The 25,369-nt window shown below is 43.5% G+C and overlaps 1 protein-coding gene across 3 annotated transcripts in view; it reads left to right on the forward strand.

Moving 5' to 3' along the window:
* The window catches only part of NRXN3 (neurexin 3), a 1,356,989-nt gene that overhangs the window by 1,306,381 nt on the left and 25,239 nt on the right, over positions 1–25,369 (forward strand). The window contains exon 8 of one of the 3 annotated variants that reach the window (XM_026651478.1): positions 3,091–3,105. The exons of the other annotated variants lie outside the window; for them this stretch is intronic. Within the exon in view, the coding sequence (XP_026507263.1) occupies positions 3,091–3,105 (15 nt within the window). The remainder of the gene's footprint in view (positions 1–3,090; positions 3,106–25,369) is intronic. 3 annotated transcript variants of the gene reach the window in all.

Raw genomic sequence — 25,369 nt, forward strand, 5'->3', positions numbered from 1 at the left:
CCAGGGCAGGATTTGGCCATTTGCAAGGATCTCTTGCTTTAGCGGATACCCCAGAGAGAGAAAGAACCAGATGGTTTTACTTGTGTTTTTAATCAAACTCATTTAAAGTTGCTTCCTTTTGTTCTGCTGGCAGGCCAGTGTATTTTACACCACCCTGTGGCTTTCCTGTTCAGTTCTGCAACAAATTGGAAATTAAATGACAAACTCAGTTCAGGCCTCAACATGTTCCTCTGATAATCGGTAGCCTTTAAAGCCCCTGAGCTTGTTCCAGATGCCAGGACGTGGCCTCGCTTCACCCCCAGAGGTATGATCCAGTAACCTATAGGTTACTGCACACAAATGGTTACCCCGCTGCAGCTGTGAGATGTGATGCATACCAGAGTAAGGTCATTGTGCAATACACAAGCACAATGAGTCACGGTCAGGAGAGAGTCTCCTCCTTCAATTCAAAGCCTTTCAGATTTCATGTGAGTCAGACTCCAATCCCCAGAGCCAAATATATTCCTATGATTTTTGTTCTGGGTCCAATCCGACACCCAGGGGAGACCATTTTCAGATTCTGGTTTGAATGTGTTTAAAGATGGCAGAAAAGCATGAGATTTGCATCTCTTTGAGGTCAAAAATGTCATGAGAACTACTTGTGAGATGTCAGCACCATTGAACCCAAGGCTTTATTCCGCACTGAATCCAAACCTTGAACCTCAACATACAGCTACTCTGAATCCAAATACCTCTAGCCCACTTCTTTAAAAGTAAAAGATGGATAAAAAAGAAATTTCCATCTCCAGCTCTTTTTCGTATTGGGGCTGTGCTGGCCAGCTCCCAGCACAGCAGGGATGGCAGGCAGCTTGTACCTCTACAGGCAAACGTACTGCTCCTAGGATCCTGCAACCTGCATGTCAGTTGAACTCCCTATTTATACCCCAGGTTCTGTCCCTGACATTCCTGTCCTGACTCTGATAGAGCTTGGGACCATCTGTCATGTAACCACACATACCTATGGAAGTGTACCTAAAAAGCAGTGGTAGCACCATAAATGAGTCTAATAACAATCCCTGTGAAAAGTAATAACAGAAAAGTGGTTGATGGACTAAAGATAAGAAAGTTGACATTCATCCTAGTGCCCTAAATACCTCTCATATGCCACTTAAAACCCGAATACAGGGGTAAAGTAGGACTTAAATGGCACATAGGGTCCTGGGGAGAAAGTCACCCAAAATGGAGAGATTTCCCTCTTCTGCATTAGCGCTGAATTGCTTGTTATAATCAATTCTCTAAATGTACCAAAGACACCATGTTTATATCTGGGTCTGGTTTTCAAATACTCCCAAACTCTGGGTGCTCAGGCCAAAGGTGTTGTTTTGGCCCATTCTAGAAGTAGGAATCATTTGTGCAATTCAGTTCCAGATCCTGGTTCAGATTTCTCACACCCCCAAAGTTGGGTCCAGTGTCTTGGCACGGCATGTTGGAGAAAGAGGCAGCCACTGTGCTGTTCTGATCATGCAGCTACAATCAGTGGGTGGAAGATTTTTAAGGCTATTCTGTGCAATGTTTGAACCTGGAGGGTATTTGTGTGTCTGAGCTATAAGGCCCCAGCAAAATGAGGAGTAAATCTCATCTGCCTTTAACACAGCCTCCAGTGTCCTGAAAATCATAGTTCTCTTTTCTTAACAGCTGCTGTTTTAACCCAGCACCATTACCCTTTCATCCGTCAAGTTTGTCCTTATAACCCTTTGGGACTGACTCAGATTAAATGCATATAATTGGGCAGTGAGTTGGAAGTGCAGCCCAGCACACTTATGGTATTAGTCAAAACAACAATACCCAAACACTTGCCAGTAATCCAAGATCCTGTAACATAACCTCTAGGAATGATCCACAGCTATGAGGTAAACCTCCCAGGCCCCCTGGGTTCACACAGACAGTGGGTTTCTAACTGCTTTGGTTGCAGGCTTCTAGTTTTTACTAGCCTGACTGACTTTCCCAGCCTTTTTCAAGAAGAATTTATTCAGTGTATTTCATTCATCCAAAAAACTTAATAACCTCAGGCTGACTCTAGCAAATCAGACCAGAAAGCTTTTCCCAGGAGGGAGTCAGTGTGCCAAACCTTCAGCAGAAACCCAAAGACCTGTAATTCATGCCCTGAAACATTAAAACATCTACTGTATTTACGTATGTGTGTGTGACATATATACACAGCTACACAGTAGGCACATATATCTATATATACAGAAGCCAATATACACACAACTATGAACACACTATTCTGCTTTATGCACCAGACTGATCCATGGATTATTCCAGCTTCTGTCAATGTAACCCTGAGTGCGAGGGCTCCACAGTGGAAAGTCTGCCAAGGGCACAGGCTTTAGTTGCAGAAAGCAGCAGGGCAGGGCACACAGTCTCTTCCACTAGGGGTCTGCAGGCAAGCAGCCAGCAGGAAAAGCACAGTGCTGGAAGGGAAGGAATCATGGGTAGGAAAATCAGGGGAAATGCTGATTCAGCGCAACCTTCCCTCAGCTAGCACCACAGGGCTTCTATGGAGAACCCAGTGGATTTGAAAGCTGCCTTCCCTCACCCCCATCTCCAGCAGGAGCTCTGTGAGACATTTTCTGCTGCTCACCCCTCAATGTCAAATCCTCTGACCAGAGACCCTGCATCAGGCAAAATGAATGTAACCCTGTTTCTGTCTCTGGGGCTCACATTCTGCCCTTAAATGTGTGTGAATGGTACCCACTGCCTTTAGTGTGAGCCACACACTCACAAAGGGGAGACTTTGGGCCCAAATTGTGCAGCATAGCTCTCAACTCCTCAGCCACACAGAACGCAAAGGACCCAAAGTGAAAGAGAGACCAGGGGAACAGAAGGGCCCGATGTAAATCCGGACACAGGCGTCATTTCTCAAGTACAAATACCATCCACCTCACCTTCCAGAGGCTGCATTTCCACAATTAGTCATTCACAGCAGCCAGAGTGGAATGATACTAAGGTTATGTCTACACTTACCCGGTGAAGTTCGGCGGCTGGCAATTGAAGTTCTGGGTTCGACTTATCGCGTCTTGTCTGGACGCGATAAGTTGAACCAGGAAGTGCTCGCCGTCGACTGTGGTACTCCAGCTAGACGAGAGGAGTACCGCGAAGTCGACGGGGGAGCCTGCCTGCCGCGTGTGGACCGATGTAAGTTCGAACTAAGGTACTTCGAACTTCAGCTATGTTATTCACATAGCTGAAGTTGCGTACCTTAGTTCGATTTGGGGGTTTAGTGTAGACCAAGCCTAAGACCTTGACTTTTGCCTCCCTCAACCCTGTCACTGGCTTACATGGGGCACAGAGAGAATACAGGATTGGGCCCCAGGTGCGTGGGTCTGAAATGAGGGCTATCCTTGTGGGGCAGAATTACATGGGGTGACATTTGTAATGGCAATAGACTGCTTGATGGAACTTTCTGGCTACAGATGTTTTTTTATGGCCAAAACAAAAGAACAAGTTTTACTGATCACTCATGCAGAACCTTATGGTTTTTTTTCCACCCTCCTTTTTATGTTATATTTTTATTTTGGGTTTGGTTTTCAGGGTATTGATCCTTCTATATAAGTCCCAAACACCCCCTCGAGTTTATATAGTTTAGATCTATATATACACTATATACAGTATATATATACACATATGTATATATACTAAAGTAATGTGAGACCAATATCTGCAATAGTCCCTATCATCCAATCACATGTTTACACAGAAATTCATGCCCTCATCTAACCCCAGCATCCACTGATATGGACAGATGCATGATACTGTTAATTCTTGGTGAACAAAGCACGTTATTTTTTTTTCTTTGGAGGGTTTTTTCCCCTTTTTTCCTTTTATTTATTTATTTGTTTTTCAAGCAATAGTTTCATCTGCCAGTTATCCTTGGGGAGGAGGGGGGCAGGGAGAATAAAAAATTATACAGATATATCCATCGATATATACGCAGAAGGCTCCATGTATATATAGATAGATATATACGTTGTATATATTTGAAGAACATTTTCTGTCGTTTCACCTCATCTTGTGCCGCATGAGTTTTTGGTGATTGATATTTTAGTTATCTTTATTTGATTAAATTTTTTTTGAATCATGATGCTGCCATACTGCTATTTTTTTAATTTTTAAAGTTATTGTTGTAATTTTTGGTTTGTATTTTTGGAGTAATTCCAACAAAATAATGACTAAATCAACTCGCAAGAGAGAGAGAGCTCTGCAATCCAACAAAGGCAACAAAATCTTTTCTTGCCATCCTAAAAATCCAAACTTCCAGATTAAAAAAGACATCCCAAGAAAGTTGTGTTCAAAAGAATGAAGATTCTCACCCCCTGTGCCTTTTTTTATTCTCCCTTTTCTTTCCTTCCTTTTTTTGCTTCTGCGCAGACCCTCTCTTGTCACCTCCCCCTTTTTACATTTCTTTTCATTTAAAAAAAAAAAAAAGCAAGAACTGCTTCTTCTTCCCCCGCAAAAGACAAAACAAAACAAAACAAACCCTTCCAACAATAAAACCCCTACAAACTGCAGATGGCATAAAAAGAATTTTATTGCAAGTGCAGAATATCTGTTGTATCTTTATTTCTGGGTCAGTGTAAGATCATTTTTTGTGGCATGCTGTAGTTTTAGCTGATTAACTAACCATGGCCTTCATTAATCTGTGCATGAGCTGTGATGACGCCATTTCGTGTTTCATCAGAGCTATGCAGTCAGGCTAACCCAGCAAGTCTGTAGTGCATGATTTGGGAGATTATTTTTAACTTTTATTTTTAGTTGAATTATAATTTACTCTTTTTGGATGAGTTGTGCCAATACCAGTGGCTGCCTCTGCAGTCTCAATGTTATATTTATTTATTTTTAGGGTTTTTTTTCCTATTTTTTTAAATCTTGGTAGCGATCTTGTGTCTTGTCTGTGTCCATCTGTCTTGTCAGTGTGTCTTGGAGTCCATTGTTCCGATGTTGTTATGTGATTCTGTTCTCTGTTCGTTAGATGTTGTTTGAATCCCTTGCACTCTCTCACTTCTCTCCCCCACCTCCCCTTCCTCCGCCTTCCCTTTTAACCTTCCCTGAAGGGAATTCCACAAAGGGGCAAAAAGCTTTTACTGACATTCTGATGCCCGGATTGCAGTAGGGAAATCATAAGGTGCCTTTATAACCTGTCAACGGAGACAAATTTTGCAGCTGGAAAGTACTTGCCAACCCTTGTCGTTTTCATTTCACTTAGAACTGCTTTACTGACCTAACAGTAAAGTGACTTCTTTGTACAAGAACAGCATTTCCATATGCCAACACTCTAGCGAAGCCATGCTGTGTCTATGCTCAGCTAGCTTAGTCTCTGGGAAAAGCCACCTGCAATGAGGCTATAGGTGAGATTTAGAGGGGCCTTTTTTGGCATGCTGAGAAAAAGTGTGGCACTCTGCACACGCAATTTCATGTATTGCTATATGAATTTTTTTCTAAAATTTATAATGCAGTTGTAGTCTGGAAAGGGACTCCATAAGAACACTGCCTCTTTACTCCACAGAACAGTTCCCTGTATATCGAGTCATGTCTGCCCTCTTTACTGCCACCAAGACTGAACTGTTTTGCTATTGTAAGCTCCTGACAGGTCCGGCTCCAGCTTTTTTGCTGCCCCAAGCAGCGAAGCGGGAAAAAAAACAACCACACAGATAGAATGAAGCGGCGCAATTGCGCCGCTTCATTCTTCGGCGGCAATTTGGCGACGGGTCCTTCACTCCCTCTCTTCCTCTTCGGCTGCAGCTCAAAGAGGAAGAGAGGGACTGAGGGACCTGCCGCCGAATTGCCGCCGCAGACCCGGATGTGCCGCCTCTTTCCATTGGCCGCCCCAAGCTCCTGCTTCCTTCGCTGGTGCCTGGAGCCGTCCCTGGCTCCTGTGGATCCAACACAACTCTGGGAAGGTTAGCTGGAGTTTATTCTGCCTTACAGATCAGCAGAACATTGTCAGCTAAGTTCCAACTTCAGAATCTTTATTGCTGGAGTGACATACGGACAGAAAGAGCAGAGCTGGGTTTTCAGATGCGAGGTTGAGTGGCTGCTGAGTTTGCCTTATACAGTCATTGCGTAGTCATTGTTTAGCTCTCTGGTTTGTAAAGTTGTTTGAGATAATGGAGGCATAAGAAGTGCTATATACAATCCTGTTCTGTTCCATTTTATCCTAGATAAGGCCATAAATGGTTTACTGATACTTGAAATGTTCTTTCAGTTTCTGCTTTCATCGTCTCTCCAGGAGAAGACATTGCTAGCTTGGACAAGTTGTGACATACTTCATTGGCCAGCAGAGTGTTGTGTAGTTGTTGGAGCAGACGATCAGGAGTCTAGATTCCAGAGTTCTCTTCCCAGCTCTGCCACTGATTCACTCTGTGACCTTCCCATTTTATGCTTCACTTCATCCATCTGTAAAGTGGGGGAAAGGAAATAATACTTAGCTACATAACCTCGGGTGATAGGGTGGAGGGTAGTTGAGACTTAATTGATTAATCATTTTAAATTATCTTGGCTACTCAGATGAAAGTTACTATATAACAGTGTGATAGTATTATTAACTAGTACAAAGTGTTATAATGATTAGTGTATTAGTTCTAAGCCTTATTATCATGATTGAGTTATGAATAGCCAAGGCCTGCTGTTGCTATTAGTTGCTATGGTTTCTTGTTGAAACAATGGTTTTTAGACATTGTACATTTCATATCAAGTAGATACATGTGTGTGAACGTGTAGCAGCAGTTAGGAGGGTAATGCCAACTACCATTCCTGTATTGACCCGGCCACAATCTGCTACTCCTTTTCCCAATGAAAGTGTTAAATCTGCAATGCCTGGGGGTCATGCACAGGGCTCCCTTTGGTCCCTTTCATTTTTCAACTAGCTTTAGTAGGAACCAGAAGTTGCTCCCCACCTTGGGCTGTTTCGTGGTCTGTGTGAAACATTCTTTGTCCATTTCCTACTGGGAAAGGTGACCATGTTAAAAAAACCCACCATCATAACTGGCACTAGGGCCTAGATCCACAAAGGTATTTAGGTGCCTATGAAATCAGTTAATTGATTTCAAATCAATGAGAGTTAGGTGCCTAATAACTTTGAGGATCTGGGTATAGATGAGCTCCCTTTTAGCAGTCTCAGCAAATAAGCTAATGCAGAGCTCCGTTAGGTGGTCCGCAGATAGATCTAAGGTGCGCACCTGGGCGGCCGCACATGAGAGAATGAAAGGCCACCCACTCACCTAATTAGTGGAGCTGCATAGGCATGGGTCCACTAATTAGGTGCCTGGACTCTGGAGAAGACGCACATGTAAGGTGAGGTGGTGGCCTTGGTGGGGATAGGGGGTAGGTGGGAGGGGAAGTGGGGTGAGAAGAGGGGGTGGGGGGAATTTGGGATGTGCAGGGCTGCGGTGGCCAGAGAAAGAGGTGACTTTTCCCAGCTCCAGGGCTGCAGCTGCAGGGGAGAAATGGCCCTCCTTCCCAGCCTCAGCTCTGTGGCTGCTGTGGGGGGGTAGAGCCCCCCCGCTTCCCAGCCTCAGCTCTGTGACTGCTGTGGCGGGGGAGAGACCCCTCCTTCCCAGCCCCAGATCGGGGTCTGCTGCGGTGGGGGAGAGAGGGCACATCCATCGCATTAGAAAGATAAGGCTACTGATATTAAAATATGAGTTGTGTGCTTTTATTTGTAGAACAAAAAAAGTTAATTATTATTAAGGGTTTTTTTATATAGCGTTTTTATCCAAAGGGCTTTACAATAGTTAGCTAATGGTACAAACAACATTTGGAAAGATCATTAAGTGGTCCACCGAGACCCTCAGCAATTTTCAAGTGGTCCGTGGAAAAAAAGTTTGAGAATCACTGAACTAATGATTGAATGGGAAAGGGATACTCCACTCCCCTCTCATCCCTAGACTCCGGTACAATCACAAAGCACATTGTGAGGAGCAGCTTGCCTTGCTGTTGCCTTAGTGTTACAGATAAGCAGAAGATTTATCTGTGAGGGTATTAATCTAGAGGATGTGGAAGTGTGAGGGAAAAGGAAGAAGCAGCAGCCAACAAAGATTAAAGGGACTATAGGAGGAGAAGGAGTAGCACTCCATCACTCCCTCGCCCTTCCATTTTGTTACCTGGCTAGAACTCAGTTTGGGGAGCTATAGACTTTCTCCAAGTCTCCCTCCCTGCCAAAGAACTAAACATACCTGTGAGCAGATAAAATCACAGCTCATTTTTATGGTTTCTGATTGATGCATTCTAATGCCATATCTCCAAAATGACTGCAATAGGGTCTGTCTCTCTCATCCAAGTTTAAAAAAAATGCAGGGCTGGCTGTTTTTTGATGTTTTTTTTTTTTTAAGTCATGTTAAAAGGCAGAGATCCTAGAGGGAGGAGAGGATGACAGTCAAAAATAGAGCTGGAATTGACTAGATTCTCTTGGGAGGTTTCTGTTAATCAGAGGTCCATCAGTTGTACATAACAGGAGAGATGAATAAGCTAAGAGTCACTGTGGGTCTGCCTCAAAGACTTTACATTTATACAGATTGAAGATCTTTTCTACTGAGATTTCATGCTCTGAATGTTTGCACATGGGGGAATTTGCCTTCAAATTGGTCACAGTAGGCTGGAAGAAAGGGAGAAACTTCAAGTAACCTTGTCCATCCTCTTAAATAACCACTTGAATTTCTTCTTCCTCCTAACAGGAATCTTCAGATATGAGGCACATAGAATGTGGCTATTTCTGATTCCCACCCAGACTATTTACCAAACCCAACCCTGAATTTTCACAGATACCTTTGTCGTGCTGTAAATGTCCTCACATCATGAGATTAGGTTCAGAAGAGCCCCTCCTGGAGAGGTTTGAGAACTTTGTTCTGACAGAGCCCAGCCTTACTTAGGTTGTAAGAGCCAATATGCTACAAGTAAGCATTGAGATGGAGTACATACATGAAGAGAATTCCACCCTGATACAACAGGAAGTGTTTATTTCTGATCTTATCAAATAAGAGTAATTCCTATTTATCCTCTGTCTAGTAAGGTTAAGGAAAAGTGCAAGTGGTGATGAATATGGAATTTTGTAGTTGTACAAAACTGATTATAATACTACATGCTACACATGTATGCTGTTATTTCCTAAGTATTAAAAATCAGTTTTTATCACTTCCTTGAAACTACACAGATTTTATCAATAGTTTTAAGAAACTAAGAGATGGTTAAAAAAAAAAATCAAACATTTGGCGTATCAGTACCGTTTTCATCCAAATATAATTGTTTCCAATGGTATTACCACAATCATTGGGATAAATTACCTTTAGATTACTATTTCACATCATATCTGGAAATAAATGGTGTATCTGGAACACCATATGCAGGGCCCATGCATTTAACAATTCCACCACCGTGGAATTTGCTTCAGAATCTAACCCTCAATCAGAATTTTGCTCCAGAAACTTAACTTTTTTTCAGTGTTATAACGGAGTTCTTGTGGTTTACAGCAGGTGCAAGTGAGATCAAAATCAGACCCAGGATTTTCAGGGGCATGGGCCACTTTGCCCACACTGGTTTCCAGACCTCTTCACAAGCCACTTGTTTATATTCCAGTCCATGTGCACTGTCACATTCTGGCAATCCCTCTAGAAGCCTTGGCTGGGTTATCAAGCTGACAGATGTCTAAATTACTAAGATATGATATTTTCAGCCTTCTGGGAGAAAGTCCTTATCCCCGTTAGCTTTGATTTTCAGCTTCATAAAGTATGTGGGAGAAGGCGAAAAATACCCAGTGACACATGCAGCGAAAGAGAAGAGAGAAAGAGGTGGCATATGATTCAAAAAAAGCTTTTTGCATCACAATCAAATGCATTTATGTTAGGTCTCTATATGTCTAGGGTAAGTGATTATCTAATGTGAAACAAGAAGAAGCTATCTTGTTTTCTGAAGATAAATAATGTCCCGGTGCCTGCCAGAAGATTATGGAAACGTATTGCTAAAGGAAAAGTATGTCAAGTATATAGAGATAAATGCTATCGGCAGAGATATTTGCAAATCTCATTTTGTAGCTGAAAGGTTTTGTTTTGTATTCTCTTGGTGATATTGCCTGGAGGTGAAAGCCCCCTGCTAATATCTGAAATGGTATCCGACTAGAAGAAATGATAGCTAGTGCACTCCCTCTGGAGAGTAGCTGAATAAGCTTTGGAGGCTGGAATTCCAAATTAGCTCAGATGTCTGAGCTTGCTTTATCAGTAGGACCCAAGGCTCACCCTTTGGGGTCTAAGGCTCCACCAGAGTCACTAGACAAGGCTGAAGGACAGTAAAAGGGAACAGTACAGTAACAACACTCGAGATAATGCTGAGGTTCTTAAACTTCAAAATTATCCTATTGTGGTAGTTGTGAAATTAATATGGAGGTAGGAAAACAGGGCATAAAAACTGCTCTCGTAATGGTATAAATCAGGTGTAATTTTATTTAAAAAAAATCAGTGTAATTACACCAGTGTAAAACCAGCACAAGATCATAACCCGCCCATGGAAATATAGTTCAATTCCAGTGCCCCATTTAGCCCAGTATCATATCTCTTAGCAAGGCCAGTGGCAGATACTTTTGTACTTTGCTTTCGTTTCCAGCCTTGCAGGTCTTGAGATATCAGAGTTTACAGTCATGTCATTAGGGTTACAACCTTGCCTTGACCCTATATCTCCTGGGCTGCCCGGAGGGGGGGGGGGAAGAGCAAGTGGGGCAATTTGCTCTGGCCCTGCAGGGGCCCCCACGAGAGTTTTTTGGGGCCCCTGGAGCGGGGTCCTTCACTCGCTCCGGGGGCCCCAGAAAACTCCCACGGGGCCCGGGCCCCCGGAGCTTCTTCCGCTCCGGGTCTTTGGCGGCAGCGGGTCCTTCCGCTCCTGGACCTGCTGCCGAAGTGCCCTGAAGACCCTCGGCGGGGGGTCCTTCCGCCCCGGGACCCGCCGCCGAAGTGCCGGGTCTTTGGCAGCAATTTGGCGGCGGGGGTCCCCTGCCGCCGAAGACCCCAGACCCCCTGAATCCTCTGGGCGGCCCTGTATATTTCTACTTCATTTCCAATCTGTTAGCCACTAGAGCCTCAGTTCTCAAGTGGTATAAAGTACTAACTCTAGGGCTATATGAGAAACTGGATATCAAAATCATGCCACCATTACTCCTTTTTGACCCAAGTGGATAGTCAAAGTTTGGGACCCTGCAAGATGTTTCTGTTAGGATGAGAAATTGATGATGGAGTCAGGTATCTTTGGTGCAGTCTTGTTAATTTACAAAGAATGTAAAAAAGTCTCTCTGAACACAGGAGGAATCAAACAACAGGTGACAGTTTCTTTGCTCAGTGTCAAGCCTCTTTCAGTCAGCACTCTGCCCAAAAGCGCTCTCTCAGCGTTTCTCAGTACCATGCTCCCAGTGCTTATTCTGCCTGAATCTGGTGCTTCCTACTCTCTCTTTCAGGGTTTCTCATCTTTTTGCTCGTTCTCTCACAGACACATAAACCTTCACAAAACTGTATAGGGGGAGGGATAGCTTAGTGGCTTGAGCATTGGCCTGCTAAACCCAGGGTTATGAGTTCAGCCCTTGAGGGGGCCACTTAGGGATCTGGGGCAAAATCAGTACTTGGTCCTGCTAGTGAAGGCTGGGGGCTGGACTCAATGACCTTTCCGGGTCCTTTCCAGCTCTATGAGATAGGTATATCTCCATAAATATATATATATATATATATATATATATAGCAAAACCCCTATGTGCCTTGCATGTATCCTTGTTTTGGGTGGTGACATGCCAGTGATTAGGGTAGAGGCCACTATTGTTTCAGCTACCTGGTTGCATAAAGGAGTTTAATGGCTTCTTACAACTATCTCAGATGAAGTGCGGCAATTACACCTCCTTATTTCAAAGATGTTTAACCCAGCTCATTACACCAGATTTAAATGGGATAAAAGCAGGATAGCAATCAGCCTGGCATGGTTTTAAATTTCAGGTGTCACCTAATTTGATAAAAATAATGTTTTCTATATTTTCATCATGCTGTTGAATGCCATCTTTGCAAGATCTCTGCAAAAAAAGGTTAATCTTCACACCTCTATTGTGGTTCCCTGTCATAGTTTTTGTCCTATGCTGACAATGATATAAGTTGTTCCTCTTTTGGCATTCAGGAGGCACTACAACTACCCCAATACGTTTAAGGGGAGAAAATATCAGATTTATTTCTTTAAAAGAACAACAGATTCCAAAATTTTTGCCACATCAATATGAAAAGAGTAGCTATCAGCATTGGACTCAAAATGCTCGTCTGACTTTGGCAAATCAGTGGAGGTCCAAAATGATCTTTTATTTAAGTTTTGTGTAAGTCTTGAGCATTTACTAAATTAACAATCAAAATTACTTTAAAATGATAATAAGTACCACCATGGCCAAAATGCCACAGCAGTTATGGGCTCACTAGAACTAGAATAAAGTAAACTAAATTACATTATACTTATTACAATTAACTAATTAGAGGACAAGCTTGTTTTAATCTGTAATATTTTATAAACTACCTGGGCCAGGAGCTCTTTGCTGGGAGCATTTTACATGCTTTAAGAACCAGTGTACTTTTTCCAACTACTGGCCCCCCAATGAGTGATCAGACATATTTTTCAATCCATTACTTATGTGTAAGGTATGATTCTCCCCCCTCCCCCCATTTCTGCCAGTGGACACACTTTTCAGGCAAAGTAAGTGCCCCATTGTAAAATTAAGAACCTGATCTTCTAAGGGCGTGTACATACTAGCGCTTACTTCAGTATAGCTTAAGTTGCTCAGGAATGTGGAAAAGCCACCACTAGAGTGACATAAGTTACACCGACCTAAGCGCCAGTGTGGACAGCGCTGTATCGGTGGGAGATGCTCTCCCACCAACATAGCTACCACCTCTGGGGGACATGGTGTGATTGTGCTGATGGGAGAACTCTCCCCCATCGGCACAGCTACATCAGCACAGCTGTGCCGCTGTAGCAACTCTAGTGTAGACTAGCCCTTATTCTGATGCTACGTCCATTGATGCAACACCATTGATTTTAGTAGAGTTACTCCTGAGTTACCCCAGAGAAAGCCAGAAGGCCTTATCAATTTTACATTGACACACAAAAAATTGTAATTAGTCCAGGGAAAATACAAAGATTTCCTAGTATAAACATGGACCTTTTCTTTTCACTGCCCTCCACCAGTGTAGCAAATCTTCCCAGTGTCCCCAAGATTAGGTCTGCAACATCATATCCATGCTACAGTGCCAAATCCCGCATGCAAAGGGTGTTTGTGGTGGTAGTGTGGGGGAGAGGGGGCAGAGGTGTGGTTTGCAATGTTCTCTAGGCACTGGAGTTAAATACGTGTTAATAAAAAGTAAAAAGTTTTAACCAGACTGACTCAGAATCCCGCCCCCCTCCTCTCCTCTGTTATTTAGCTTTCACTCTCTTAACAGTTGTGAAGTCATATTTGACCAGGTCTCCACTTACCATACAGAGTTTCAAGGTAGACAATAGCTGAATTTCAAACAGAAAAGGAGGATTTTTTTAAACAACAACCTTTCACACCTTTATCACAGATCACAAAGAAGCAAAAAAGGGAAAAACCCTGTCGTTATTTTCCAGGGCACATCTAAACTGATGCAACTTGCAATTATGGTGGCCAGCATAACTCCATGAGGTTCATTTATGCTCATCTCTGAATTTGGCCCAGTGTGTCTAGTGTGCAGAACACAGGAAGGGGAGTCAGGATTCTTGGGCTCCAATTCTACCCCTGAGATCTTAGGCAAGTCACTTAGCTTTTCTTAACCTCTGTAAAGTTAAGTTAATAATATTTCCCTGCCTCACAGCAGCCTTAGCTAAGCTTTCTTAAGCATTTGGAGATCATCAGCTGAAAAATGCATATAGTAGTTTTACTTTTGCTATATTACTACTAGCATTTATGGTTTCCCTGTAAACTGACTGTTTTAGTGCTGATCCATAGATCATTAATGTACTGCAAAGAAGTGTCTCCAAATACTTACTGCAACACCAACAACTACACTTACAGCACCGTGTAGAGTACGGACACTATACGCCCAGTTAGCATGGGTATTGTAAGGGTCCGGACTCAACCCTGCAGCACTCTCTACTGGTTGCTTCAGGGAATCAGCTCATCCAGCGTCTGGAGCACCCCCTGCAGGCTGGTGATCCACCTTGTCCCTACTTCTGGCCCCTGTGTCCCTCCCAGGACCCAGTGCCCCTATTATTGGGATGCTGCCCCCTGGCAGTACCCCACAGATCTGGGTCTCCCCTCCCTGGGGAACCCCCACCCACTATCCCCACCTTGCCTCAGTACTAGGCCACTGCCAGTCAGCAACTAGCCCCCGCTCCCTGGGGCAGACTGCAGTATAGGCCACTCATCACTGGCAAGGGGGGTTTGGACCTGCTGCCTTAGACTAGCCCTGGGCAGCCCTCTGCAACCCCCAGTACCCCTTGGCCTAATACTAGGCCACAGCCTGGGGCTTTCCAGGCTGGAGCTCCCCAGCCTTTCCCCAGCCCTGCTCCACTACAGGTACCCTGTGTCTAGCTCCCTGCAGCCAGGCCCTTCTCTCCCTGAACGCAAAGAGAGACTCTTGAGTTCCTGGCTCCCAGCCTCTTTATACAGGCCAGCTGAGTCTGTTTGGGGCGTGGCCCCAGCTGCAGCCACTTCCCCCGATCAGCTCAGCCTTCACGCTGCCTGCTCCCTGGGCTATCTCAGGCCCCTCCAGGCAGAAGCAGGTGTCCACCCTGCTACAGGTATCCATAGCAGTGTAGATGGTGAGGCATGGCTTAGGTGAATACAGTAGAGTAGAGTGCCCTACACACCTGAAGCCCCACAGTATATTCCCTACATGGTCTCTCTACACCCCTAAACAGTGTCTCCCAGGTCTACACTACATTTAGCAGTGTAGTGACCTGCTGCCAGAGCCTTTCACTGTGGCATGTAGCTAAAGACCGCAGTGACAACTATGGACCTGGCCTGCCTCTCATTGTGGCGTGTAGCTACATGTGTAGTGCCTGTACTCAACATACTTACTGCCTGCCGTAAGTATAGACATAGCAGGTGTGTGTGCTGAAGCTAAAAGAAATTCCAAGGAACACTCTCCATGGTACTAAACTAGAGCACTGCTTTGGGATTTATAGGCAAATGTGGAGCAAATAGATAGAATTGTGTGTTATTTCCTCCCCACGCTCCAGTGTTAGCTCTGTTAATTGTAACCCTGGACTTGGGAGTGTGGGGGCTGGCTCCTAATCCGGAATGAACCATCCCCACATTGTTTTGTGAGTACACCCAGGTTTGAGTCTAGGTTCTGAGAGCTCCTGGGCATAGTCAGCTACGGCAGACCTCAGGCAGTTGGCTATAATTCCTACATCAGGGAGATGGAGAAGGGCCAGCAGGTGGCAGGGGGTTCAAGTCATATATCACTAAGAAGAACAAGGGAGTGGATGTCAGGCAGCTGAATCGGGGACCAGGCAACTGGCGGAAAGGTACGGTGACTTGCCAATGTAGCAGGGGACTAGGCAGTTGTGGCATATGGTGTGTGTGTGCCTGTGCATGTGTACGCATGAGCAAGTGGAAGTTGAGATGTTTTTCTGTACTAACAGCAAGGTCAAGCTTCTGGATTTCTCCTTGTCCCAATGGTTCTGGGATGGGGTTCTCAAAAGAGGGGTCCTCCTCAAGCACAGAGCCCCTCCACAGGTGGCTAGAGCCAGCCCTGAGCACCAAATGGATTGTGAACTGTAATTGGTGATATGGTAACTCAGTGTTTGAGGTTTGCCTGAAAGCAAATGCATTACCAAGGGGGATCAAATATGTGTTTTCAGTCCAAGGAACATAGGCAGTAAAACAACCAACACGTGGAGATGCTGTTCTTTCTTTAACTCAACCATTCAGTGTTTTGCATATTTCCAAATTCCTACTGCACGCAGATGGACACTTCTAGCTGGGATTCTGCAGAAAGTTTAGCAAGTGGATGAGGGGAATTGCCAAAGAGTATTTTTCCCTACTTACCATTTAGGTCAACATTTTCAGAGGAGGGCACAACAGGTGTGACTGCAAACATTTATACATGCAAGTGGGCATTGGTTCACATAGATTACACACCTAGTTAGCCATTTATGTGGTCTAGTATCCAGTCTCTAGGTGTAAATAATGGGTTTTGTAATCAAAAATACTCTCTCTATATTTTTGCATGATCATTTGTTACATTCACACCTGAAAATTCAATTGATAATCTCTACCACCAATGAACTGTTTTTTAATTAACTGTTTATTTCTTTCCCCTCTTCTTTTCACTTTTTGACTTTCCTTGCTCCCTTGACAGGATGTCCAAATAATTAAACTCATCTGTGGATTAGCTGAGGGTCTTTTTCTTATAGGAGACGTCTGTCACCAACTCCACGGTGATTGTATTAGTGATATAAAACCTTTGATTAGCCTTGTCAAAGGGGGGGGAGGGTTTAGAATGCACCAGTATGTTCAGTTGTTTCATTCTTAGCTTTGCATTATTTTTTAACAGCAACTATAAGACTAAAGTCCATCCCCTAAGCTATGTGATCTTTTCAGCAGATGTTGTTTCCCACATCTATCGCCTTTTCCTTTGGAAAAAAAATATTTTGAAAAGAGAGAGAAAAAAGTCTCCATCACTAAGCTGGTATTTTTAGAAACAGCTGGTAAAACAACTCTGCAAATGTTATGCCTGGAGCACATCTATCCTAACAACAGGATTGTCTAAAGATGAAAGCAGCCACTGGTGCTTCTAGATAACTGTGTTAGTAATAACTCCTCCACCTGCATAGAAAGGCTAGGGAAGCCTGGTGAGGCCTTTTGATCCCTGGTTTGCTTTGCCCATCCAGTTATTTGAACAATTCTCTGCTGAAGAGTGTAAATTCACCCAGTGCTTTGTGTGACCAACATGGAGCAGTGGCACTAGGCTAGAAGAAATGAATCTCAGTATGTGAAACCTCATTTGATCATTGTTGAATATATAGCTTCCTTTTTCTTTTGGTGATTTTTTTCTCTCCTGTCACCAAATCTTTTTTTCCCCTTCCTAATGACTATGCGGAAGATCCTAGTGGATTTGCTGAAGAAATATTCCTCCAATGGTCAGACATAGCCACATTTTGCAGAGCCAGACATTGCAACTATTACCCAGCAGCTTGCCAGGCTGGTGCGGCATTAGTTACAAGTTTCTTCATTGGCCTCTGTTCTAAGGAGCAATGGCTCAAATAACAATTTGCCAATTCTTCTAGTTAAGAACCTTCAAAAGCTCCTTGCGTCCCGTAGCTGGAGCTTCCAGACACAGGGTTGTGCTAGGCATGCAGCACTCCCATGGAAAGCTTTCAAAATATACTCATGTCTTGAGTTGTTTTGTTTCCCCTTCTACACCAACCCTCCCCTGGCTTTAGTTGTCAGTGAGACTCATAGCTGGAGCCTCAGAAGAGGCAATATAGGAACATATTGCATTCAAATAGTGTTTTTTTTAAAGCCATCTTGTACGGGCCCCAGTGTGTGAGGCTTGAGTTGGACTTTTTTTTTTTTTGCCATTGAGAAATCCCTATGAAATCAAGTTTTCTTTTCATATTTTGTTGAGAGTTGGCTTATGATGGCAGCCTGCACCTTTATAAGTGTGCTTTTTAAAGGAATTTGGGCTGGGGGAGTGAATGGCAACAGATTTCTCTCATGGCAACTGCACCAATTATAATAATTTGAATATGTATTTGCACCTTTCATTCAGTGGTCTCAAAGAGCCATACAACTATTAATGAACTAAGTATTGCAATACCCCCGTGTAGGTAGCAAATATTATCCCTATTTTATACACGAGTAAACTGAGGCACAGAGTGAGTATGTGATGTATTCTATACTGGGTGACTGTAAGAGCCAGGAATAAAACCCAGGAGTGTCAGCTGTGCTCTCACCAATGGACCACAGTATCTTCTTTATAGCCAAGTAATCTCCTCTTCACTTTTAAAGAAAACTGTATTTTCTCTTATGGATTCCTTGAGCTTTCTGTCTTCTGCACACTCCAGGAGGGCATCTTCAAATAGATTTAGTCATGTTAGGGTCCTGACGGCTTGTGCAGTGGATTATCGTGTTTCAGCAATTTCACCTTTCAAAGGTGCTGTCAAGAAATGCAAAGCAAGACAACAAGCTATCCACAACTGAGTTACAAGTAATTCTGGAGATTGGGTTGAAGCACTGTTCATTGCTCTTCCCTGAACTGTTTCCACTTGTTCAGTATATTTTTTGGTAATGAGATGCAAGAACTGAACACCTTTGATTTCAGGTGCACCGGTGCCAGAGTCATCTGGCAAAGGACTGTTAGCTCCCTCCTCCTTTACAGTGATGCCACCTCTCCATATGCAGCCTAAGTTCAGACCGCAGTATCAGTGGGTAGGAAAGCTTAATAAGCATAGGGCGTTGGTGCAGGGAGAAGAGGCTCCTTGCGTCAGGGGATTAAGGAGTGACAAATGCAGTTTCTCTTTATAAAATCTAGGAAATTACAGCTCTTCAGTGCTGACTACAGCATTGGAAAAGGTACTGGAAATGGGGACTATATACGAGATACGTATAAGGTGTGTGCTTTATATATATATATATATGTGTGTGTGAATAATGTTTGCCTTTAAATAGTACTGGAAAATAAAGTAAAGTATTTAAGAAGATATAATGTAGGTAACAATCCTGCACTGGTCCCTGGGAGATGGACTAGATGACCTAATAGGTCTTCCACATGTCGGAAATCATATCCGGATTCTGTGATTCCCCTGAGGTTAAGGACCTGATCCTCCTTTCACTTAATACTGATGTAAATCAGCAATAACTCAGAGGAAATGAGTGGAGTTATATCAGTATAACTGGTGCAAATGAGAGAAGAATCGAGCCTTAAGGGTACATCTACACAGTAATTAAACGCATCAGGCTCAGGCTGCAGGGCTGTAGAATTGAGGTGTAGACATTCGGGCTTGGGCTGGAGCCTGAGCTCTGGGACTCCATTTCGGGGGGAGGGGGGTTGGCCCAGACCCTGGATTCCAGCCCTTGCCCAAAGAGCTGCACAGCAATTTTTAACCCTGGAGCCCAAGTCAACTGACCCAGGCCCGAGTCAGCTGACCCGAGTCAGCTGCCGCAGGTCTTTTATTCCGGTGTGGACGTACTCTAAGATGTGCAGTGTAGCTTGCCAGACATGAATGTCAGATCCAGTGCAGAGAATATGAAATTCATTGCATGGCATGAAAGCGGCCGATGCAGAGTGAATTCTTGAGAGACTGGAGCTAGACAGTAGGTTTAAAATATAAACAGCATGGCTCCTTTTCACCACTCCCCAGCTGCTTACAAATATCCACCAGCACTGCTACTCATCAGATGTTACGTAGCTGAAGCTGCTTTTCATTTGGATTTGTTAAGAGGGGGTATTGTTTATAAATTAAGGAGGCAGACTGGGTTGCACTTGGATCACCATAGCTTTTTGCAATTGGATGTAAATTTAATGTTTTATTGGCCAGTCAAAAACCCCCTGTATGTATGTACATGTGTATATGTATATTTAATAACTATAGATTCACATATGGCTGTAAAAGCTAGCTGCCTGATGCTGCAAGGTGCTGAGTGCCCACAATTCCCAGTGAGATCATTGAGAGTTAAGGGTACTCAGCCACTTGTAGAATAAGGGCCTGAGGTTGTTAGTTGGATATAAGAAAAAAAAACACTGTTGGGAATTAGCCTTACGTGAGGTTTTGAATTGTAAAAGACAGCTGAGGGATTTCTATGAGCTGTAATAGAGCAGAGTCGCTGTACCTGCCTCATCTCATTGCTCAGCTTCCCTCAGCTGTTGAGTCCAACAGCTTGTTTTGATGAAGGTGCATATCGTGCGCATTACTTACAGTATTTCATTACAGTGCCCTGCTCCACTCCACATGCTCTGAATGGATAAGACATGCTTGAAGGCTTTCCGAATTCAGGCCGTTTCCATCCCTCCGCCTCTCCTCCGAGCCTGGCTGGTGTCTCTGTCCCTTGCGCATTCGTGATTGGAAAGGGTACAGCTGAGGCTTGTTCATGTTTGCAGACTATATCAAACATTAGTTCTGCTGTCTTTAAAATAGGCTAGTGTGGAAGGATTGCCACTGCCATTTTGATAGCCACATGCTGATATCTTTTTGATCCTTTCTGGCCATACCTGACAGGGAACCCAGTCCTATATAAAGTCATGTACCGTGTTCTAATATTTTTCTGGCATCTTTCATCTGAGACCCTGAAAGTGCCTAGTAGACAATAGTGAATGAAGCTTCAGAAACCGTTAATGAGGGAGATGAATATTATGTCCCTATTTTACAAATGGGGAAACAGCAACACTGAGTAAGAGAGATTAATCGGCCGAAGATGACTGACTAAGGTATGTCTACGCTGCAATTAAATTCACACCCGTGGCTGGTCCATGTCAGCTGACCTGGGCTTGTGGGGCTTGGGCCAAGAGGCTGTTTAATTGTGTAACAGACGTTCAGCCTCAGGGGGAGGTTCCCACAGTTTGGGCTTCAGCCCGAGCCCGAATGTCTACACTGCAATTCAACAGCCCCTTTGCCCAAGCCCCACAAATCTGAGTCAGCTGACAAGGGCCAGCTGCGGGTGTGAATTTAATTGCATTGTAGACATACCCTACAGGCCTAACGTTCGAGGGAGTCCTTCCACTGACTTCAATGGAATTTGCATCAGGCCCTTTGCCCTCGCAAAGTCAGTAATAGAACTACTGGCTCTCCATTCCTTGTTCTTATCACGGGATAACATTTCCCCACTATGAAGGACACAATCCCGGTTCTGAACATCCCCAAACTTGGTAACACTCGTGGCCTATGCTCGTCTCTACTGTGAAATTATTCTGCAAGATTCTCATTTTCATCACTGCTTAGATGGGAAATGATCCGCTCCCCTTGGCCCTGTTCTGTCATCTCCCTGGAGCTATTAGGGTGTGATTGTGCTGAAGAGGAAGGAATCTCTGCCTTTAGCATACGTGTTGGGAAGAATCCCCTTCAGACATTTTGGGAATGGCATAGATAATCTCTGAAGAGGAGGCTTTTCCACTGTATATCAAATAGAAGGATGTTGACTGTGATACAGGTCTTCAGGGTGGGTGGATAAAACATGACGATACACAAAAGAAAGAATCCATAGGGAATCTCAAGAGTGCAGAGGTAGAATGGAGGACAAATTACAGCTGAGGGCAAGGGAGGAGTTGGAGTAGTAAAGGGTGAGGAGATAAATGTTTATAAATAGAATGTTATTTTTTATTTATAAACATCTAAATTTGTCCATTTAAAGCATTAGGGAACAATCTTGTCCATAGCTACATTGAATGTTATAGATAACGGTCAAAGTATCCTGCTCTGTAAAAGGACTATGGAGAAATGGTCCTTCTTAGAATCATAGAATTATAGAAATGTAGGGCTGAAAAGGACCTTGAGAAGGCATCAAGTCCATCACCCTGCACTGAGGCAGGACCAAGTGCACCTACAACATTCCTGACAGCTGTTTGCCCAACCTGTCCTTAAAAACATCCAGTGATGGGGATTCCACAACCTCCCTTAGAAGCCTGTTCCAGAGCTTCATTACCCTTGTAGTTAGAAAGCTTTTCTTAGTATCTAACCTAAATCTCCCTTGCTGCCGATAAAGCCCATTACTTCTTGTCTTGCCGTTAGTGGACATGGAGACCAATTGATCACAGTCCTCTTCATAACAGCCCTTAACATATTTGAAAACTGTTATCAGATTCCCCCTCAGTCTTTTATTCTCAAGACTGAACATGCCCATATTTTTTAATCTTTTCTCACAGATCATGTTTTCTAAGCCTTTTATTATTTTTGTTGCTCTTCTCTGGACTCTCTCCAATTTGTCCAAATCTTTCCCAAAGAGTGGTGCCCAGAATTAGACACAGTACTCCAACTGAGGCCTCATCAGTGCTGAATAGGCAGGATAATTATTTCCCATGTTTTACATACAACACTCCTGTTAAAACAACCCAGAATGATATTAACCTTTTTTAAAACTGCATCACAGTGTTGACTCGTATTCAATTTGGGATCCACTATAACCCCCAGATCCTTTTCGGTAGTAGCAGGGCCGGCTCCAGGGTTTTGGCCCCCCCAAGCAGCCAAAAAAAAAAAAAAAAAGCCGCGATCGCAATCTGCGACGGCAATTCGGCAGAAGGTCCTTCGCTCCGAGCGGAAGTGAGGGACCGTCCGCCGAATTGCTGCCGAATAGCTGGACCTGCCACCCCTCTCCAGAGTGGCTGCCCCAAGCACCTGCTTGCCAAGCTGGTGCCTGGAGCTGGCCCTGGGTAGTAGGACCTCCTAGCCTGTTAGTCCCCATTTTGTAGTTGTGCATTTACTTTTTTCCTTCTGAAGTGAACTACTTTGCATTTGTCTTTATTGAATTTCATCTTGTTGATTTCAGACCAGATCTCCAATTTGCCAAGTTCATTTTGAATTCTAATCCTGTACTCGCAAGTGCTTGCAACACCTCCCAGTTTGATGTCATCTGCAAATTTTATAAGCGTACTCTCCACTCTATTATCCAAGCCATTAAGGAAAATATTGAATAGTACCAGATCCAGGATTGACCCCTGCGAGCCCCCACTAGACACAGCTTCCCAGTTTTTCGTGTGTGTGTGTGCATGTGTGTGTGCAGAGTAGGAGATGGTGATTTTTGCAATTAACTACTTTGTGCGTCCTGTTAGCCCTGCAGAACCCACACAGCTCTGGGGAAAGGAGCTGCATTCTGTTCTATCTCAGACCTCATCAACAGAATCATTTACTAAGTTCCAATTACCAGGTCAGTTGGTTTTATATCTGTGAAAACCCACTGAAGACAATGGGGTTTCACAGGTGTCACTGAGGTATAGTTTGGCCTGTAGAATCTTTCTTACTAGTGGTCATGACAGAGACACACCCCACCCCCAGCTTGACTCTCAATTCCCAAGTTGAATTGGCAGGGCTGGCAGTTAAGAATAACATCTTGGAAATTGATCATATTTATTCTGCAGCCACAGAGATGCAGTAGACTTGAAGCTCCATGACTCAATTTTTATAGTTAGTTTTCAGAGAAGAAACTTATGTGGCTAAATTGCTATTTGGATAATTCCCCATGAGCTCTTATCTCAGGTTGCCACAACCAAGTTACCTGGTGATGAGACATTATAACGACCTGAGATTCGGAGCGGGCAACATCAGCTCATGTGACCACAGCCAGCCTCTTATTAGAGTTCCCTTATTAGAGATGGATGTGTAAGCCAATAAACAAGCACAACTTTAGCCTCTAAAAGCACAAGGCATTCTTATATTCTAGAAGCCCCAAAAATCTTTAGAAGCCCACGAGAAGTGTTATTTTTGCACGTGCCTGTTAACATTTAGTAGAAATCAAGCAGCTGATAATTTGGCTTCTGGCACGTTTCCATGTTGACAGCTAACTGAATGCCCTGGAAGGTTGTGAAGAACAACCAGATTGCTTTAGACTCTTAAACTACTGTTTAAGATTAGCATGCATGTTTAGGAACTGGGAATAAAAGCCAAAGTTTCCTCACCATCTCCAGCACATATTGGTCCTTGTGCCTATTCATATCCAATGTACCTCAGCAAAGGTTAGGCTGGACACAGATATTGTCTCGTGTTTGTAATGAGTCTTTCTTCCTTAACTGGTGGGACCATTCTTTCAAGTAACCAAGAAATCCTTTTCATAAGCATTCATCACACACACGAATCAGGCCACTGGGGTTAGAATGTGAAAGTCTTTTTAATTCATCCACAGAGTTTAAAGCTGTTGGTTGTGCCAGCAGCAAAATTACATGGATAAATTGTTTGTTCTTTTAATGCAACATTTCCAATTTCATCTGTAGGTTGAAATAAGACTATGAATAGCAATAATGAACACATCAGTGTAGAAGAAAGTTGCAATTCTATGGCTAATACAGATAAAGGAAATGAGAGGCTATGAGAAAGTAATCGACTTTCCTATTAAAATCCATCCTTATAACATCTTACTTCTTAATAGAAGCAACCCTAAAATGATAATTTTTTTGGATCATGTTAATTAACATTCCATTCTATTAGACTTGCTCTGCAGTTAACTTTCATTTTGCTAGTAGTAGTGATTGTTATGCTCCCGTATATTATCACACCTGAAGCTCAGATATAATGGTTATTAGCTCTCTAAAACTCTTCTTTTAGTGATCTAACAATGACCCTCAATATTAAATGTTAATATTACAGGTTATATAGTAAGCAGCTGCAGGGCAGAATCAGGTTAAAGTGTATGCGTACTTGCTACAGTTTAAGGTCATGTAGAGATTCAGCAGTAATTTAACATTGAATTGGTTCTAGGAGCTTTAAGTACTGTCGTTGAAAAGTATCATTATATTTCAGAAGCTACCAATTCCCCAATTCCTCCAACCAAAAATCATTCAGGACTTGTGACAGTGGGAACCACCTTTTCTACTGCTAGTAGGGAAAAAAAAGGAAGAGCGGGGCCAAAGGTCACCCAGCAAGTCACTGAGGAGCAGAGCTAGGAAAACTCAGAAGTCCTGATCCCAATTCCCTCCTCTAACCATTAAAAAACACTTCCTCCCAAAGCTGGAAATGGAACCCAAGAATTCTGACTTTTCTTCCCCTCTTCCTCTCCCCCCCCCCCATACACCAAGCACAATCCTTACCTGTGCTTCTGAAATATGTTCTGGCATTATCAATATTAGGAAGGATTATCATTTGCAACTGCCTTTGTTCCTTTTACAATCCAATCTGTTGTGCAAACAAAGCAATTACCCTTGTCGGTTGCTTCCTTGCTATAAGGCCACCATTGATAAACAGCTTAAAGCATTGGCTTCACAATATAGTTTATTCCAGACATTCACCTTCTTGAAAAAGAGGATTCAAACTTGCCTGCAGCACCCCCCACCCATGTACAAGTTCAGCCCAAACTCTCTAGAGTAAGGGTGCAGAACCAGCTCCTTGTTTTGCACTGCAGCATTTGCCAACTGGTATATAATTTGCCCACAGAAATACAGTCTCTGCCAGATAACCACCCTAAAAATGCCTTGGAGCCTGGATCACAGTAAACCCCCCCATATCTGTTCCAAGTGATAGATAGCATTAGCTCACATGCTGAAAGCTCCTACATAAAGGGCTCCCCTGCAGCGTTTCAGAGCTGGCTTTTTCGTACATTAGCCAATTCTATTGTATTTTTGCTGCAGTTACAAGAGCTGCCTAGCGGGAAAATTGACTTCAAAGCGCAGATTGATAATCGTTGCCATTCGGTTTCCAAGCACCTTCACTTGAGGTCTCAGGGGAC

This window comes from Terrapene carolina, unplaced genomic scaffold (assembly GCF_002925995.2).
Source record: "Terrapene carolina triunguis isolate 2854851 unplaced genomic scaffold, T_m_triunguis-2.0 Scaffold96, whole genome shotgun sequence".
Lineage (NCBI taxonomy): Eukaryota > Metazoa > Chordata > Testudines > Emydidae > Terrapene > Terrapene triunguis.